Source organism: Aedes albopictus, chromosome 3, assembly GCF_035046485.1.
Source record: "Aedes albopictus strain Foshan chromosome 3, AalbF5, whole genome shotgun sequence".
NCBI classification, from domain to species: Eukaryota; Metazoa; Arthropoda; class Insecta; order Diptera; family Culicidae; genus Aedes; species Aedes albopictus.
Window position 1 is genome coordinate 196,101,212 of NC_085138.1, and position 19,280 is coordinate 196,120,491.

Below are 19,280 nucleotides of genomic sequence, written 5' to 3' on the forward strand. Positions count from 1 at the left end.
CCTCCGGTAATACTTCCTCCTCCCAAATCTTGGTAATGACCCAGTGTAGTGCTCTCACCAGTGCTTCTCCACCGTATTTTAGAAGCTCGCTTGGTAGTTGATCTGCTCCAGCGGCTTTGTTGTTTTTCAACCGGCCAACCTCCTCCTCAATCTCTTGAAGGTCAGGGGCCGGAAGTCTTTCGTCCTGTGCACATACTCCTAGATCTGTTACCACGCCACCTTCGGTACTTGCAACGTCGCCATTGAGGTGCTCATCGTAATGCTGCCGCCACCTCTCGACCACCTCACGCTCGCTCGTGAGAATATTCCCGTGATTATCTCGGCACATGTCGGCTTGTGGCACAAAGCCTCTGCGCGAGCGGTTCAGCTTCTCGTAGAACTTTCGCGTGTCCTTAGCGCGGTACAGCTCTTCCATCGCTTCGCGATCTCGTTCTTCCTGCTGGCGCTTCTTCATCCGGAAGACTGAGTTCTGCCTGTTCCGCGCCTGTTTGTAACGTGCCTCATTCGCTCTCGTACGGTGTTGCAGCATTCTCGCCCATGCTGCATTCTTCTCGTTTTTCAACTGTTCACATTCGCCGTCGTACCAGTCGTTTCTGTGATTCGGAGTCGCGAAGCCTAGTGCTGTAGCCGAGGTACTGCCTATGGCGGATCGGATGTCCCTCCAGCCATCTTCAAGTGTAGCTGCGCCAAGCTGCTCTTCCGTTGGTAGGGCCACTGCTAACTGCTGCGCGTAGTCTTGAGCCACTTCCACGTTACGAAGTTGCTCGATGTTGAGCCGCGGCGTTCGACTTCGACGCGTGGTGATAACTGTCGAAAGTTTTGAGCGCATGCATACAGCGACTAAGTAGTGATCCGAATCTATATTCGCACTGCGGTATGTGCGGACGTTGGTTATATCCGAGAAGAATTTACCGTCGATTAGAACGTGGTCGATTTGGTTTTCTGTTTGGTGGTCGGGTGATCTCCAGGTGGCTTTGTGGATATCTTTGCGGGGAAAGAAGGTGCTTCGGACTACCATACCACGGGAGGCCGCAAAGTTTACGCATCGCTGGCCGTTATCATTCGATACGGCGTGCAGGCTGTTTCGCCCGATTACCGGTCTGTACATTTCCTCCCTTCCTACCTGCGCGTTCATGTCGCCGACAACGATTTTCACGTCACGCGGCGAGCAACCATCGTATGTTTGCTCTAACTGCGCGTAGAACGCTTCTTTCTCGTCATCGGGTCTCCCTTCGTGTGGGCAGTGGACGTTGATGATGCTGTAGTTGAAGAAACGGCCCTTAACTCTCAACATGCACATCCTTGCGTTGATCGGCTGCCACCCGATCACACGTTGTCGCATCTTTCCCAACACTATAAATCCTGTTCCCAGTTCATTGGTGGTGCCACAGCTTTGGTAGAAGGTAGCCGCTCGATGCCCGCTTTTCCACACTTTCTGTCCAGTCCAACAAAGTTCCTGCAACGCCACGATGTCGAAGTTGCGGGGATGTAGTTCGTCGTAGATTATCCTGTCACATCCTGCGAAACCTAGTGACTTGCAATTCCATGTTCCAAGTTTCCAATCGTAGTCCTTATTTCGTCGCGTGGGTCTTTGCCGATTGTATCGAGTCGTATTTTCTCCTATGTTATTCGCAATGGGGATTTTTACGGGTGGCTTATTGGGCCTACGCCAACACTCCTGTCTCGCCGGAGGGCCATCGTGCCAGTTCTGTTTAACGTCCCAACCAACACTGGGACGACCACGCTGATGGGGCTACCACCTTGGATCTAGCTGGGCGTGGTGCAGCGTTTCTTACTCAGCCGCTGGATGCCAGAACAGACGCTGTTTGAGCCGCACCTCCTTGGTGAACAGACACTCGGATCGTACCTCCTCAATCTAGCTGAAGTCAGAAGGACAACAGTGCCCAGGCTGCGCTACCAGCTAAGCACACAACTCTTAGCTGGCGGTCTTTGTCATCGTTTGACCCGTGGAAGCATGAGGTAGGAACTTGTGAGGACCAGAGCTATATTGGACGCTCTCCTTATCGACTCACCGTTTTGCAGCCCAATTTTTCTCCTATTACCTACAATTCGGAAATACAGATCCGAATTGTTGCGAATCAATAACGATAGATACTTTGCTAAGCTAAAAACTGTGGATTTTGTTTTAAATACGCCCAGGGCAATGAAATGTAATGAGATTTTTATCATCCATGCATCTGAAACTCAAAATCAAGAAAGTTTATTCTGGTACATTTCAACTAGAATCCCAGCTTCTTTTTACATGCATTGAATCGTCCATATGCGTCCATGTCCTTACAGGAATAAATGTCTTTATACATTTTTCATACAACCTCAAAGCACATTCATGGTTTACCCATCTGAGTGTCCCTTTATCTTCGTGGTATTCATTGACGTTCTTAAACGCTGTATGAAACAGTGCCCTATATTGCATAGCCAGCCAATCGTTTGAAAAGATAAGATGACACACATTTTTGAATGGGAGAAAAGCTACTATATGGATCAAAAGGTCTGAGCCAGTAAAAAGATAGAGAAAAGCTTACCCAGACGCTCACAAGCACCCACTCAGACCTATTTATAATGGGTTTAAAAGGATGTCACAACCTTTTATGCACAGGGTAAGCGCTCCTTTCGTTGTGATAGTACCAAGTGTAGTAATTATGACAAACTTTAGTACTTTTTTGGAATAAAATATTAGCAAAATGCATTTTCAATTAGGAGATTGGACCAGTTTTGTATTTAAGAACTGTTCAAAATAGTTATTTATGTAACGAGTTGCAAAAAGAGGATTTTTACAGCACAAGTCGTACATTCAAATATGTTGTGTGCTGTAAAAATCGAGTTTTACAACGAGTTGCATACAATTTTTTTGCATTGACAAAAATGATTCACTAAAATATGACGATTACCATCAATATCGTCGTACTTCCCGGTAGCTCAACGGGAATACCCACTTGTTCTTTCATGCAAGACGTTGAATATAAATCAAACAAGCAGTGCTATAACCGTCACAGTTGTTCAAGCTTTTTCCGCGGAGACCGAGGATGTCAATCAAACAAATGCATTATGGTTCATAATGCCACCCAAATGAGTTGCATTATGAACTATAATGCAATTGTTTGATTCAGTAACGAAAAGTAGGCCGTAGTTGTTCTGGCAGCACTGCACGAGCGCCGGTTACCACACAGCATCATTTGGACGATGAGGCAGCGTGCGTAAGTGTCGGTTGACAGGTGTCAGAATGACAGTAGCGATACAAGAGAAGGAGAGAGAGACGGATAGCCGTCAAATGTATGCGATGTAAATAAAAACAAAGAAAAGGAAGAAATTGAATTAGTTGGAAGTTACCATTTGCAATTGTGGATAATCGGTAGAAATAAAAGTAGAATAGATAGAAAGTTTAGTTTGCGGTGAGAAAAGTTGGTTTTAGTTAGAAGAGAAATAGTTCCGCGAGTGACTAGGTGGCAAATTGTCAGGTTTGGTCAGACGATCACAAGCGAAACTATATTTTCGAGCCGTGGATGAAAAGTGAGTGTTTGAGGAGCTTGAGGCCCGACGGGACGAGACAGGTTGGACATCAAGCAGACTTGAGAAATCAGAATACGCACGACGAGGACGAGACTTCCTACACAGTGGTCCACAACCGAATTTATATAGGACAAAATCTGTGATTGCGTTGTCTATCGAGGAAGGTAGAAGGAAAGCCAGTAGAGGAGAAAAACAAACTAAAATTGTAAGTGTGCTCATTCAAAATAAGAAAAATGCGAAATTGTATGATTATTGACAATACGTTAAATTTATTACTTACAGTTTGATCTGCCATAACGTAAAACGGCTGATTTTCAAAAACGGTTTGTTGATCCGAAATTCCGACCCGAACAGTAGTGATACTGAAACTGCAAGTGAAAAACAAATTTTATAGTGCAGAGTTGCAAAACAGTTATTTATGCAACAAGTTGCAAAATGTTGATTTTTTCAGCACGAGTCGTATATTTTTCAACATTTAAAAAGTACCTATGTTTTAAAGCCTTTTCAAGCGCTAATATATTGTTGATAAACATACAAAATTTCATTCAATTCGGTTCCGAGATATGACAATTCAAAAATAGGTTGTCCGAAAAATAGTGTTTTACTAAAACGGTTCTAACTTCGCGAAGGATTGATCAATTTGTATCAAATTTGTACCAATGGTACACATATAATAGGTTGATAAACAGTCAAAATTTGTGAATTTTTGATGCACTCTATGCAAAGTTATAGCATGTTGAACTTTTTTGTGGGAGAAAAAAAAGTTGCCTATCCCAAACATTTTGGCCACCCCCTGTATTTTATTTTTCCAACTAATTTCCTCGATATATGTTTTATTTTAGTATTTTTCATTATTTTAACTCGAAAACGGACATTGAATTTGCTTAAAAACGTATTTTAATTAAAAAATCGATTCAAGGTAGGTATTTTACAAATCGGTTATTATCTCAAGAATAGTAGGCTTTGGAAATTTGACGTCTTCAGCAAACGTTTTCAGCATAAATAGCCAAACAACTTTGCCGAAGACACCATAACGCTAAAATGTAATTTGGCCAAAATGACTTATACGACTTTTACGCGAATAACGTAAGAAAAATTACCTACCGCTCAGAATATCGACCATGTCCATAGAAATATTTTCTCTGAATACACCAAATGAGTATCTCGACATCTCGACGAGCTAGAGGTTTTTTCCATGTATTTTCAGTCCTGCCCTAGTGTGCTCCGGTAATACATCCTCCCAGATCTTGGTAATGACCCAGTGTAGTGCTCTAACCAGTGCTTCTCTACCGTGTTTTAGTAACTCGCTTGGTAGTTGATCTGCTCCAGCGGCTTTGTTGTTTTTCAACCGGCTAACCTCCTCTTCAATCTCTTGGAGGTTAGGCGCTGGAAATCTTTCATCCTGCGCACGTACTCCTAGATCTGTTACCACGCCACCTTCGGTACTTGCAACGTCGCCATTGAGGTGCTCATCGTAATGCTGCTGCCACCTCTCGACCACCTCACGCTCGCTCGTGAGAATATTCCCGTGATTATCTCGGCATATGTCAGCTTGTGGCACAAAGCCTCTGCGCAAGCGGTTCAGCTTCTCGTAGAACTTTCGTGTGTCCTTAGCGCGATACAGCTCTTCCATCGCTTCGCGATCTCGTTCTTCCTGCTGGCGCTTCTTCCTCCGGAAGACTGAGTTCTGCCTGTTCCGCGCCTGTTTGTAACGTGCCTCATTCGCTCTCGTACGGTGTTGCAGCATTCTCACCCATGCTGCATTCTTCTCGTTTTTCAACTGTTCACATTCGCCGTCGTACCCAGTCGTTTCTGTGATTCTGAGTCGCGAAGCGTAGTAGTGCTGTAGCCGAGGTACTACCTATGGCGGATCGGATGTCCCTCCAGTCATCTTCTATATGTAGCTGCGCCAAGTAGCTCTTCCGTTGGTGGGGCCCTGCTAACTGCTGCGCGTAGTCTTGAGCTACTTCTACGTTACGCAGCTGCTCGATGTTGAGCCGCGGCGTTCGACTTCGACGCGTGGTGATAACTGTCTAAAGTTTTGAGCGCATGCATACAGCGACTAAATAGTGAACCGAATCTATATTCGCACTGCGGTATGTGGGGACATTAGTTATATCCGAGAAGAATTTACTGTCGATTAGAACGTGGTCGATTTGGTTTTCTGTTTGATGATCGGGTGATCTCCAGGTGGCTTTGTGGATATCTTTGCGGGGGAAGAAGGTGCTTCGAACTACCATACCACGGGAGGCGGCAAAGTTTACGCATCGCTGGCCGTTACAATTCAATACGGCGTGCAGGCTGTTTCGCCCGATTACCGGTCTGTGCATTTCCTCCCTTCCTACCTGCGTGTTCATGTCGCCGACAACGATTTTCACGTCACGCGGGGAGCAATCATCGTATGTTTGCTCTAACTGCGTGTAGAACGCTTCTTTCTCGTCATCAGGTCTCCCTTCGTGTGGGCAGTGGACGTTGGTGATGCTGTAGTTGAAGAAACGGATCTTAATTCTCGACATGCACATCCTTGCGTTGATCGGCTGCCATCTGATCACACGTTGTCGCATCTTGCCCAACACTATAAATCCTGTTCCCAGTTCATTGGTGGTGCCACAGCTTTGATAGAAGGTAGCCGCTCGATGCCCGCTTTTTCACACTTGCCATCCAGTCCAACAAAGTTCCTGCAACGCCACGACGTCGAAGTTGCGGTGATGTAGTTCGTCGTAGATTATCCTGTCACATCCTGCAAAACCTAGTGACATACAATTCCATGTTCCAAGTTTCCAATCGTAGTCCTTATTTCGTCGCGTGGGTCTTTGCCGATTGTATCGAGTCGTATTTTCTCCTATGTTATTCCTAATGGCGATTTTACGGGTGGCTTATTGGGCCTACGCCAACACTCCTGTCTTTCCGGAGGGCCATCGTGCCAGTTCTGTTTAACGTCCCAACCAACACTGGGACGACCACGCTGATGGGGCTACCATCTTGGATCTAGCTGGGCGTGGTGCAGCGCGTCTTACTCAGCCACTGGATGCTAGAACAGACGCTGTTTAAGCCGCACGTCCTTGGTGAACAGACGCTCGAATCGTACCTCCTCAATCTAGCTGAAGTCAGAAGGACAACAGTGCCCAGGCTGCACTACCAGCTAAGCACACAACTCTTAGCTGGCGGTCTTTGTCATCGCTTGACCCGTGGAAGCATGAGGTAGGAACTTGTGAGGACCAGAGCTATGTTGGACGCTCTTCTTATCGACTCACCGTTTTGCAGCAGCGAAGTCCGATTGAGCTGAAAATTTGCATAGCGACTTTTTTTGAGGAGACGAAACTTTTGAGCACTACCCGTTTTTGAAATTCGAAAAGTCAACTTTCATTTGCATCCTAGGCTGCAGTACCAGCTAAGCACACAACTCTTAGCTGGTGGTGTTTGTCATCTTTGGGAGATATTATTGGAGACCTTCTAGCAGGAATTTCTACAGGAACTTCTAGAAAAAAATATGAGAAAATGTCTGGAGGAACCAGCAATTTACGGATGAATCCCTGCGGATACTTCCAGAGTAGTCCTAGAAGTTTCTCACGGATACATTCTAGAAGCCATCCCAACAAGAATATTGGAAGGAATTTCCGCAGAATTTCCTGGGGGTCCAACTTTAGGAAATTTTAAAGTAATCTTTGGAAGAATCACAGCGGAAATTTAAGGGGTAATATAAATTGGTGAGTTCGTTTCATGCTACTACATATATTATTGTGAATCTTTGAAATAATATTATTTTCCCATATCCCAACATGTTGGGATAGACATTGTACAGTTCGTTACTACAAGTGTCGGCGTGAAATCCTTAAATACTTAAATCCTTAAATACTTATTAATTTCCTTCTGATAAGAGTGATAAAAGCCGCTTCTGTCCGCATCCAACGATTATGGGAATGAATATTTATTGGTAAAATCGTTTAACATTAAAATAATTATGAATGAGTGTAATCAGTTTCGTACCTTTTAATTCCGCCCTATGTATGCTACATATGTTGGAATGAGACTGCATCAGATAAAACAACTGTTTATGCGAAGGTCACTTCAGGTGTTTTTCTTTAGATTCAGACCATTTATCTAAATGTAGAAAATGGCCCCATACATAAAAGGTACGAAACTGATTACACTCATTCATAGAGGGTATTCTGCTTAGAGGGTTCGAAAAGTCGGTACAAGATTAAAATAATTACTTTTTTGCAATTTGGCACTATAAAATTAATTTTATACTTGCCGCTTCAATATCCTAACGGCCTACTTTTCCGTACTACCCAAACAAATGCATTATGGTTCATAATGCATCTCATTTGGGTATGAATATGAATCATAATGCATTTGTTTGATTGACAATTTGTGTTACCACAGTAAGAGCTTGAAAAACTGTGACGGTTATAGCACGGCTTGCTTGATTCAGATATCGTGATGGAGCACGTGGTCGTTCCCATTCAACCACCGAGAAGTACAATGATGCTGATGGAAATGATCTAATTCTAGTGAATAATTTTGGACATTGCAAAAAATGTTGTATGCAACTCGTTGCAAAACTCGATTTTTACAGCACTCTTCGTATTTATCCAACTCGGCAAGCCTCGTTGAATAAATGTACGACTCGTGCTGTAAAAATCATCATTTTGCAACTCGTTGCATAAATAACTATTATATGATACTAGTTGTCCTGGCAAACGCCGTAACCTACTGTGTTTTTTTTATTTTGACATACAACTCCTTAGAGAAGTTCCCGGCAGCTTCACCTGTATGGGAGCCCACCTTTCCAGAGATCGGAGGAGTCTCACACTATGCTAAGAAACTTCCCCGGCTCCAAAAGTATGGTAGAACCGCGCGATGCACTGTCGGCCATGATGGATTTCGATTTGTAATTCTCGTTTACATCATTCAGCAACGTGTACACTGGCAAACGTCAAAGCGATCGAACACTAGCACCTCTGCTCTGGTGGAAGGATCGCGGACATCAAATGAAATTAGAAATGATCGTTAAATGTATGTTCCAAGCCGTTTTGAAAAGTGTTACGACTGTTTGTCTGTGACGAAATGTACGTTCATCTATGCTCATACTCATGTAGTGGGAAGTATGTCCGGACATTCAATAAAGGGTTAAAAAGAATGTCGAAGAAAAAAAAAACAAGTCTCGCAACAATTCCCGATGACCGTGCCCGAGTAAGCGACCGGAAAGAACCGGGCGGACACATGTAACAGATTAAACCAGTTTGTCCGACCGCACCGACAGACAACGCAACGGAACAGAGCAACAATTATGTTCATTTTGGCCTCACCAGTCCGTAACCAGCCGCGCCCCTGTCTAAGGGAGGGCGCCTCCGCCAGATGCATAATAATGACACACTTACCTTCCGTTCTTGATCGACGAGTCGTCGTTTGCCTGTATGGAAGCATTCTCGGTGGAATCTGGAAATGTGGGTGATCAAGAATGGCATAAAATAGTGGATTAGAAATGTGAATGCATAATATAGTTCTAGTAAAAACTAGCAACATCTGATAATTAAGATAAACGCCAATAATGGAGAATATTGTAATAACGGGAAAAAATCCCTGAAAACAGGATGAAAATTTGCCAACAATGAAAAATAAACTATTTTGCGTCTTGTAACTGTATGACACTGGGACTGAAATTCTGTGACAACAATAAAATGTACAACACAATTAGAACACCAATTCCTAACTTAACATCAAGTGGAGATCAGATGAACTCGTGAGAATTTCCAACCGATAGCACCTATTCCAAACTCATATAAGGCACTAGCCTTCATTGTTCTTGACTTTTGTACCGTGAAATCTATTGTATCGTGACATCTTCGGTCTTTTTCTTCTACATTTAGATAAATGGTCTGAATCTAAAGAAAAACACCTGAAGTGACCTTCGCATAAACAGTTGTTTTATCTGATGCAGTCTCATTCCAACATATGTAGCATACAAGCGGTACGCCTTGGTGACCTGCAGTCGAGGAAGTGTTTAATTAAAGTAGGTATGTGTAGATAAAAAGAAAAAAAACCTGTTTCGCTGAGGGTACTTCTTTCCGAGGATGTGGTGTGGAGGATGGATGGCGAAGACGAGAACCTATTACGAAACATGATCTGAAGAGTCTTCAAGTGGCAGGTTGGATACCAGAGAGCCAACTGTTTTACACACAGAAAGAAGGGTTTGGGAATTCCTTTCACGCCCAGTGTTTCGTTCTTCAAAATTCCCATGAGCCATGAGCTACGAACGCTGGCTGGCTGCTTGGAGCTAACCATCAATCAAACTCTTATCGCAATTGCCTATACTATAAAATTCGATTCGTCTACCAGTATTTAGATGTGCCCACATGGCTTCGGTAGAGGCGCCCTCCTAACCAAACACAAATTAACCCGAAAACTTTTGGCAACGGGTTGTGGTTTTGTAATATTACTGGCTAGTAACTGTTTGTAGGTAACCAATCATCATCGGTCGATATCAGCTAAAGCAAACAACAAAAATCCAATCAGTTATGGATCACTGAGTCTTTTGTTCGTGTGAACTCTGTCTGGGCTGGACGGCGCTTCTCGCTGCTGCTGCTGCTGGTTAGTCCCTAATGTTCAATTCAAACTGTGCAGTGTAAACCAGTCACTGACTGCGAACTGGATTGTTCATTGGAGCATAACGGTTCGATGCATTGTTGTTTTGTATAGTATGGCTGACTGAAATATGTGTTCCTGAAAATCGAATATCAAAGTTGCCAAACTACGAAAAGAGAAGAAACGAAGCAAAGGAATTATATCAATGAAATCAAATCAAATAGAAGATACGGAATTGCAGTATGTACAAGTATGTCATAAAGACTGTACTCGGAAGTCTTGAAGGTGATGAGTAGCGACGCCAAACTCGTGGATCTGGGAGCCGACGTGCGCAGTATTAGATGTACTTGAACAGGTGAAATTATCCTCGAACTCAAATGCAATAAGAACCGCAAGGGCGCCGCTTGTAAAGGCCTTGGCCAGAGTGTCGGGCTCTTACAGCGGAGGCGACTCTAAAGGTGAAAATCCTAAACGCAGAAGAGCTCGTCACAGCACTGCAGCAACAGTGCGAGGTGCAGGTGGCAACCGCAGCCGTTCGGCTATGGAAGGGCCCGGCAGGGGCACAGGTAGTCTTGGTACAGCTACCTGTGGCGGACGCAAAAAAGTCCGTTAAAGTAAGCAAACTAAAGGTGGGCGGGTCAGTATGCCAACTGACCTTGCATGAGTGACTGGTGATTTGCTTCAGGTGTCTGGAACCAGGACTCAAGTCATGGGACTGTAAAGGCCCTGACAGAAACAAGCTGTGCAGGCGATGCGGCGCCGAAGTCCATAAGGCACAAGGCTGCACGAGTTCACCCACGTGTTTGATCAGTTTCGGGAAATGCGTGAACAACAAGCACCCAACGGGTGGTCCAAGGTGCCCGGCCTTCAATAAAGCCGTAGTGAGCAAATCACAGTGCATGTAACGTAGCTGAACTTGAATCACTGTGACGCACCTCAAAAACTGCTTTGTCAGGCAGTTTCTGAGTGGGGGACAGATATCGCCATCATAGCGGACTCATACCGAGTGCCCTCCAGCAACGGCAATTGGGTCGTGGATGGGTCCGGAAAATTCGTGGTCGCCAAAGTAAAGGGGGTCTTTTTTCTGTAGATTTTATGCGCCTCCACGGTGATCGGTCGAACATTTCACGCGGATACTGATACTGGGCTGTATGACAACCGTGCTAACAAGGCGATGGCCGGTGGTAATACCGGGTGACTTTAATGCCTGAGCCATGCGACGGGGAATCTGTTTCACGAACCAGCGGGGTGAGATTCTGCTAGAGACACTGGCCATACTAGATATCGACCTGGCTAATGTCGGTACCAAGAGTACCATTAGTCGAAACGGTGCGGAGTCGATTATTGACGTTATTTTTTGTAGTCCTGGCCTAATAAGTAGTTCGAACTGGAGAGTAGACGATAGTTACACTCACAGCGATCACCTGGCGGTGCGCTACAGTATCGACTACAACAACAGCAGGCAGCGGGTAGAGGAAGAGGCGGCTAGGCCGAGACCAAGCTCTCCCATATGGAAGACATCATACTTCAACGAAGGGGTATTTAGGGAGGCGCTCCGCCGTGAGCGAATCCTACTCGGTTTAGACGGCGACGAGCAGGTAGTGGTGCCCTCGCGTGCGTGCGATGCGACCATGCCCAGGCGAGTCCACCCTAGAAATGGGAGACCACCGGCTTACTGGTGGACTCAATCCACTGACAGGCATTGTTATCAACATTTCTTTTGTTAAAACGGGCCCAAAATGTGTTGATCAAACGAAATTGGGCCCCTAATGTCACTACTGTCACTCCATGTTATAGTGTATCGCGCTACTTGGGCGGTGGCTTCTATATTCGTCTGTTTTCAACTATAACTCAGTCAATTTTGAACCAATTGACTTGAAATGTTGTACACGGGTAGATACTATACCTATCTCACTGCATTCCAAAAATTGTGTCAATTGGTTCAAATTTGACTGAATTATAGTGGAAAACAGACCAAAATAGAAGCCACCGCCCAAGTGGCGCGATTCCCTAGGTATAGGCGTGTCAATGGCGTGGGTGGACTCAAGCGATTGCGAAGCTGCGCCGCACCTGCCTACAGGCTAGGCGGTGGATGCAGCGAGCACGATCTGAGGAAGAGCGAAACGAATGGCGGGTGTTGTTCGCCGCTGTGAAAGCCGCGCTGAAGACCGAGATAAGGGCAAGCAAAAGGCCTACTTCGAGGGTCTCTGTCAGAGTCCCAATGCGAATCCGTGAAGTGATGCCAACAGGATCGTGATGGCCAAGACGAGAGGTGTAATGGCTCCTACAGAGAAATCACCAGAGATGTTGGAGGGGCTTTTTCCGCGTCATGATCCTAGTCCTTGGCCACCTTTTGTAGGACAGCCGCTGGCGATGGGGAGAGGGTCACTGTTCGCGCAAATTCGCTCCCAAGAAACCACCAACACGATGCAAACACTCACCCGAGGCGACGGAACCGCGGCGACCAGCAGCGAGAGACTGTCGTGAGAACCGACCGTGAGAGCAGCAGCGAACGCCGCCACCATAGCCGTCATCATCATCATCGAATTTCGTCGCTCTGCAGTCAGCGTGGTGATGCTGGTTCGTTCCACACGCGTCGCATTGCTTCTACGCGCGCGTAGAACATTCCACGTGATACCCGAATGAACAGGAGAGCATCGCTATATAAATGCGATACCTTCGCGGTAGCGAGTGAGTTGCAATTTTGATGTAAATTAGTGATTCCGAAATTCCCGTTCATTTTCCGCTGTGCTATATCTAATACAGTCCAGTGCTTTTCCCTAATTTTTTTGTGTTCGTTGCCGAACAGTCGCCGATGTGAAACTAGCGGGGATAGCAAAGTCCCTTAGCGTAGGTAAGGCCCCAGGTACGGACGGAGTTCCGAACCTGGCATTGGGAGTAGCTATTTTAATTTTTATTTTATTTTATTTTATTATTAATTCATCTGACATAGTCTTAATGAATGTAGTAAAATCTATTACTAATTAAATAAAATCCAGTCTTCGCAACCTAGTCACTGCTTAGACGTTAACCCAAAGTCGAAAACTGATTCTACGGTGTTGAACATTCGGACCATAGCACAAATTGGTTGGTTGTATGCATACAGAGTACGATGAAATCCGGTTTGCATTAGACTTCGCTGTCGTAGCATCCTGCCAGGTACATGGTAGTCGAGCAGTGACAGGAGTCTTGGGCAGTCGATATCATTATTTGAGAGTTTTACAACGAATGCAGCCTGTTGAATTTTTCGTCTTCTGAAAAGAGTTCCCAGACCGAGCAAACAACATCTGTCGGGGTACACCGGAAGATGCAAGGGAGGCTCCAGAGAAGTTCAGATCTGCTATGCAAAAATGCCTGGATGAGGGAGTTTTCCCAGAAGTATGGAAGAGGCAGAGCCTGGTTCTATTCCCAAAGGCAGGGAAACTACCCGGAAACGCGTCCCAGTTAACACAAAGTCTTATATGATGTTGGATATGATGCTAAAGTGGAAGCCATATGCGTACATGCTTCCATTTAACCGCGTGTAAAGTGTGCGTATATCGCCTCAACTTTTGCATCCTATTCAACATCATATACGATCGTGTGTTGACTGGGGTCGGCATATACACCAATATGCTTGATCGACACGGCGGAAAGGTGCTCGAAAAGATCATCCTCAATAGAATGTTGAGGCACACCGATGGTGTGAATGGTCTCTCGAGTAGCCAGTACGTCTTCCGCAAGAGGAGGTCGAACGTAGACGCTATCCTGTCGGTTACAAAAACCGCCGGGAACGCACTCGAACGTAAGAAAAGGGGGATTCGCTACTGTTCAGTAGTGACTCTGGATTAAGGAACGCATTCAATAGCGCCAGTTAGCCAGCTATTGTCAATGCGCTTCTGCGTCTGGAGATTCCCGGGTACCTGCACAGGATCCTTGGAAGTTACTTCCAGGATTGAGTACTAGTTTTTGACACGGAGATGGGTCGGATGTGCTTTCACATAACCTCAGGAGTCCCGCAAGGTTCCATCCTGGGTCCGGTGTTATAGAATGTCATGTACGATGAGGTGTTGAGGTTAGAGCTCCCGGTGGGAGTGAAGATCGTTGGCTTCGCTGAAGTCTACGGTGAGTCCATCGAAGAAGTGGAGTTGACTACTGCCCACTCGATCAAGGTTGTGGTCGTGTGGATGAGATCCAGCAAACTGGAGTTGGCTCGCCACAAAACTGAGGTGGTGGTTGTAAACAACCGAAAGTTGGAGCAGCAAGCGATGATCAGTGTAAGTGATTTCCCTATCACTTCGAAGCGCTCCGTTACACACTTGGGTGAGATGATCGACGATAAGCTTAGCTTCGGTAGCCACGTTGATTACGCCTGCAAAAGAGCCTCCACAGCTATAGATGCACTGTCCCGGATGATGTCCTGTAGCTCTGTGGTGTACGCCAATAAGCGCAAGCTTCTGGTTAGTGTCACCACTTCCATATTAAGATATGGCGGCTCGGCTTGGGGCAAGGCGCTAGATACCGACAGCTAACGTAACAAGCTGGAATGTACTTATAGGCTAATGTGGCTGAACGTTGCGAGCGCGTACCGTACCGTGTCACACTGATATGTTGCATATCGGTATCCTTATCGGGGAGCACATTTAGAGTGCTTTAAAATGCGAGGCACAAAAGGGCATACGCAGGACTACCAGTGTGATTTCCATGGTCAAATGGCAGTGCTCGTGGGTCAGTTTCTCAAAAGTAAGGTGTCGTATGGACTCGGAGAATTGTTAGTTCAGACTATATCAATAGGTGGTCCAAGTGTCCAAGAGAGTTCTGAGTCAGCTACGTAGGAGTTGGCTACTGGCGCCATACGATCGAAATCGACCCTTACAGCGATTAAGTGGCGGCGGGGAGAACATCATGGTAGCATTGCTGCCAAAGCGTAATTCTACTGGGTTGGATCCAAGTTCACGGCAGGTGTTTCTCCGAGACAATCGGCTGCCCTTCTTTAGTCTCACTTGTGGCTAAATAAGGGCGGGATTATGAAGATGTTGTTAATAAGTTTAAATTGTTGCTATTGTTGCGAAGAGTTTAATCTTGCCTAGTTAGGGTAGTGGCTACGGTTTGGATAACTCAGATCAATCTTCTGCATAAAAGAACAGCAACAATCAAATCAAGCCCAAGTGGCCTTGGTCCAAGAACCTTACTTCCGTAAGGGGAATTTCTATCTAGGAAACCTTCTGAACCCGGTGTTTGCTACTTTCAGTAAACATGAAATGGCAAACTCGCGTGTCATGCCTAGAGCCTGTGTGCTTGTCAACAACGCAATAGTTGCTACACTCATCTCTGAACTAACCACCAGATATGTATGTGCTATCACAATTGATGTATCTGTTGGAAACCTCAACAGGAAATACGTCTATTTACCGCATGATGAATCATCCCCTACGGATGCTTTCAAACGAGTCATCGCATACTGTACTTCAAAAGGCCTTCCGCTAATTGTTGGCAGTGATGCTAATGCTCACCATATCATCTGGGGCTGCTCAGACATTAACTTGAGAGGCTCCAGTTTGATGGAGTACTAAAGTAGTACAGATCTTGCATTACTTAACATAGGCAACCGCCCAACCTTCATGGTATCTGCTAGAGAGGAAGTGTTAGACATAACGCTTTGCTCTAGTAGAATTAGTCACGAGCTGACCAATTGGCATGTGTCAGATGAAGAATCTTTATCTGACCATCGGTACATCTTTTTTGAACTTTTAAATGTTACTTCGCAAACTTTGCGTTTCAGGAACCCCCGGTCAACAAACTGGGATCTTTTCACTGATTTGATTGCGGCGGCCAATTTTCATGGATACTCACCATCCATTGACACTCCAAGTGATTTAGATGATGCCGTTGATACTACTACGACCTTCATCATGGAAGCTTTTGAAGAAGCATGCCCTCTACGGTCTGTGAAGATCACAAGAGGAACCCCTTGGTGGAACTTTGATCTGGCGAAACTCAGAAAACAATGCAGAAAGAGTTGGAACAAACGACGTTCGGCTGGTTCAGAGGCTTTCAGGTCGGCTCGCAAGGCCTACAAGAAAGCTCTCCGGTCTGCTGAACGATCCGGCTGGAAAAAAACTTTGTACAAATGTTTCCAGTCTGAGTGAAGTCAGTCGGTTAAATAAAATCCTAGTGATATTTAAGGATTTCCGAGTGAACGAACTTCGTTTGCCAAATGGCGATCTGACTTACTCTGATGAGGAAATTCTGGAATGCTTATTCAGCCCACACTTCCCTGGATGTGTGGATATTACATCTTCGGATGAACCTGATGTCTTTTCTTGTAGTTATGATTCTTTAGCTTCGGCTCGGAGTATCATAACTTTAGAATCGATTGAATGGGCACTCAATAGCTTTGCTCCTTTCAAATCTCCTGGGGCAGATGGGATTTATCCTATTTTGCTTCAGAAGGGATTTGATCATTTCAAACATGTTTTGAAACAACTACTTGTTTGCAGTTTTGCTACAGGGTATATTCCTAAATCCTGGCGGGATATTGCTGTGAAGTTTATTCCGAAAGTGGGTCGCGCGTCGTATGAAGAAGCAAAGAGCTTCAGACCTATCAGTTTGACCTCTTTTCTTCTGAAATGCTTAGAACGCATAGTCGATCTTCACAACCGTGATGTTCATCTGGCCAATGTGCCTCTTCATGTGAACCAACATGCTTACCAATCTGGAAAGTCCACTGTGACTCTTTTACACAAAGTTGTTTACGATATCGAGAAGGCATTCGCTCAAAAGCAATCCTGCTTGGGTGTTTTCTTAGATATCGAGGGTGCCTTTGACAACGTGCCTTTCGATGCCATATTGGGAGCCGCACGGGGTCATGGTATATCTCAAATGATTTCCAATTGGATTCATCAAATGCTCAAAAACCGACATCTCTTCTCGACATTGCGTCAAGCGGCGATTAGGAAATTGAGTCCCGAGTAGCACACATGTTCTACATAGGTCTATTCAACTCTTATATGACCAAATTCAGTCATATAGGAGTTACATAAACTTGTATAGAACTTGTGTGCTACTAGGGGTGTTTGTGGATGCCCCCAAGGGGGAGTCTTATCACCACTTTTATGGAATCTCGTAGCAGATACGCTATTGAGGCAACTCAATAATAGCGGTTTTCCTACTTATGGTTTTGCCGACGACTACCTAACATTGTTAGTCGGTATGTGCATCAGCACCCTTTTCGACCTGATGCAAAACGCTCTTCAGGTAGTTGAGGGTTGGTGTCACCAATATGGCCTTTCGGTAAATCCGAGTAAAACATCTATTGTTCTTTTCACGGAAAAGCGAAACCGTAATGGTGTTCGACCTTTACGTCTCTTTGATTCTGAAATCAATGTGACTGAACAGGTAAAGTACGTTGGAGTCATTCTTGATTCCAAGCTTTCCTGGACACCTCATGTTGAGTTCAGAATCAAGAAAGCTTGTATGGCCTTCGGGCAATGCCGGCGAACCTTTGGTACAACTTGGGAACTTAAACCCAAGTATATCAAATGGATTTACACAACTGTTGTTCGTCCAATATTGGCTTATGGATGTCTGGTGTGGTGACAAATGGGCGAAGTGAGAACGGTCCAATCAAAGTTAGGCCATCTCCAAAGGATGTGCTTAATGGCGATGTCTGGAGCGTTCTCTCTCCTACGGCAGCGCTCGAAGTTCTCTTTGACGTTGCCCCACTACACATTCATCTCAAACAAGAAGCACTTTCTTGCACTTACCGTCTATGGGTATTCGGTTTACTAAAGGAAACTCCTGTGAACCGCAGTTCAACACACACCCACGGTGTGCCAAAAACCGTTATTAACAAATAAAAATGTCCACCAAAACGGCACCTGGCATTCGAAAGACATACTATTCTAGTATTTGCTCTGAAAATTTGAAAATTTTTCATCGAGGGAAACTAAAGTTTTTGTGTTTTGAAGATTTTGAGCCGTTTCTATAGGATTAGTAAATATGTGCACACGGTGTGCCTGTAACCGCTATTAACAAATAAAAATATACACCATGTTGACACCCGGAATTTGAAAGGTATACTATTATAGCATCACCTCTGAAAATTTGAAAATGTTTCATCGAAGGAATCGAAAGTTTTTACTGTTTGAAGATTTTCATCTGTTTTCATAGAATTAGCTCATATATGGCAATATTGTCATTGTATTGAGTTTTTCAATGGCTCTTCAAATCATTAACAAATGTTATTAGGTTTCACAAACACCATTCCAAAGATATAATATTTAAACAACTTCTCTCTGAAATTTTGACAACATTTCATTGAAACGATCGCAAATTACAGTGGTTCGAAAATATAAGATATGACGAAGTGTATTGAAAATGTAGTAACTTTTAAAGAGTGTTATTTCAATTTCATGTAATTATTCCTCGCAATGAATATATATTTTGTAACTCATCTAAAACTTTGATTATATAGGGTGCGGGCACCGGTTTTGGCCAGTCTAAGGGAAATCATTTTTATAAAAATAACCAATAATCCTATGAAAACAACCAATGCGTCAAAAGAAAGGTTTCAATCTATATTTTGAAGGAAAAATGCAGAAATCATGCCAATACTTGATTTTTGTATTAAAAGTGGCACTGGCCAAAATAGAAGCTCTGCCGCAGTTTTGGCCATATTCTTAAGTTTGGTTTCTATTTTGTGTATTTCTTATGGGAGTGGCCAAATTAGAAGCACCCTGGCCAAAATAGATATATGGGAGCAGATTTTTTAAGGAAATATATTTTTTTCTTCCAGTTTTTAATCAAAATGTGTGGTTTTCACAGCTGTAATCATCATATTGTATTAGGATCTACTAGTAAAAAATAAATTTACGCCGATTTAGATCGCAACAGGCTCAATACCGCACTATGGCCAAAACTCCGGACTGGCCAAAACTGAAGCTTCTACCCTATCCCATTTTTTTGCGATACTGTTACAAAACTAAATAGGTTTTTTTAACATGTTTATAGACAAAGCGATAGTATGCATATCCCCAATGAAGTTGGAATCTAAGCTTAAAACTGTTGTTACTGATGATCATATTTGAAATATTTCCAAATTCACTGGAAACAGGTTGGTAGCATGACGTATAAAAACATGCTAGGAAAACGATTAGTATTTAGGTTTACATAAAGAGCTTCAA

The 19,280-nt window shown here is 44.3% G+C and overlaps 1 protein-coding gene across 1 annotated transcript in view; it reads right to left on the reverse strand.

The window, feature by feature from the left end:
* LOC109411600 (tight junction protein ZO-1) overlaps nt 1-19,280 on the reverse strand; it is a gene marked incomplete in the record, with an annotated part of 419,854 nt that overhangs the window by 391,549 nt on the left and 9,025 nt on the right. The window contains 1 exon segment of the mRNA XM_062857432.1: nt 8,913-8,970. Within this exon segment, the coding sequence (XP_062713416.1) occupies nt 8,913-8,970 (58 nt within the window).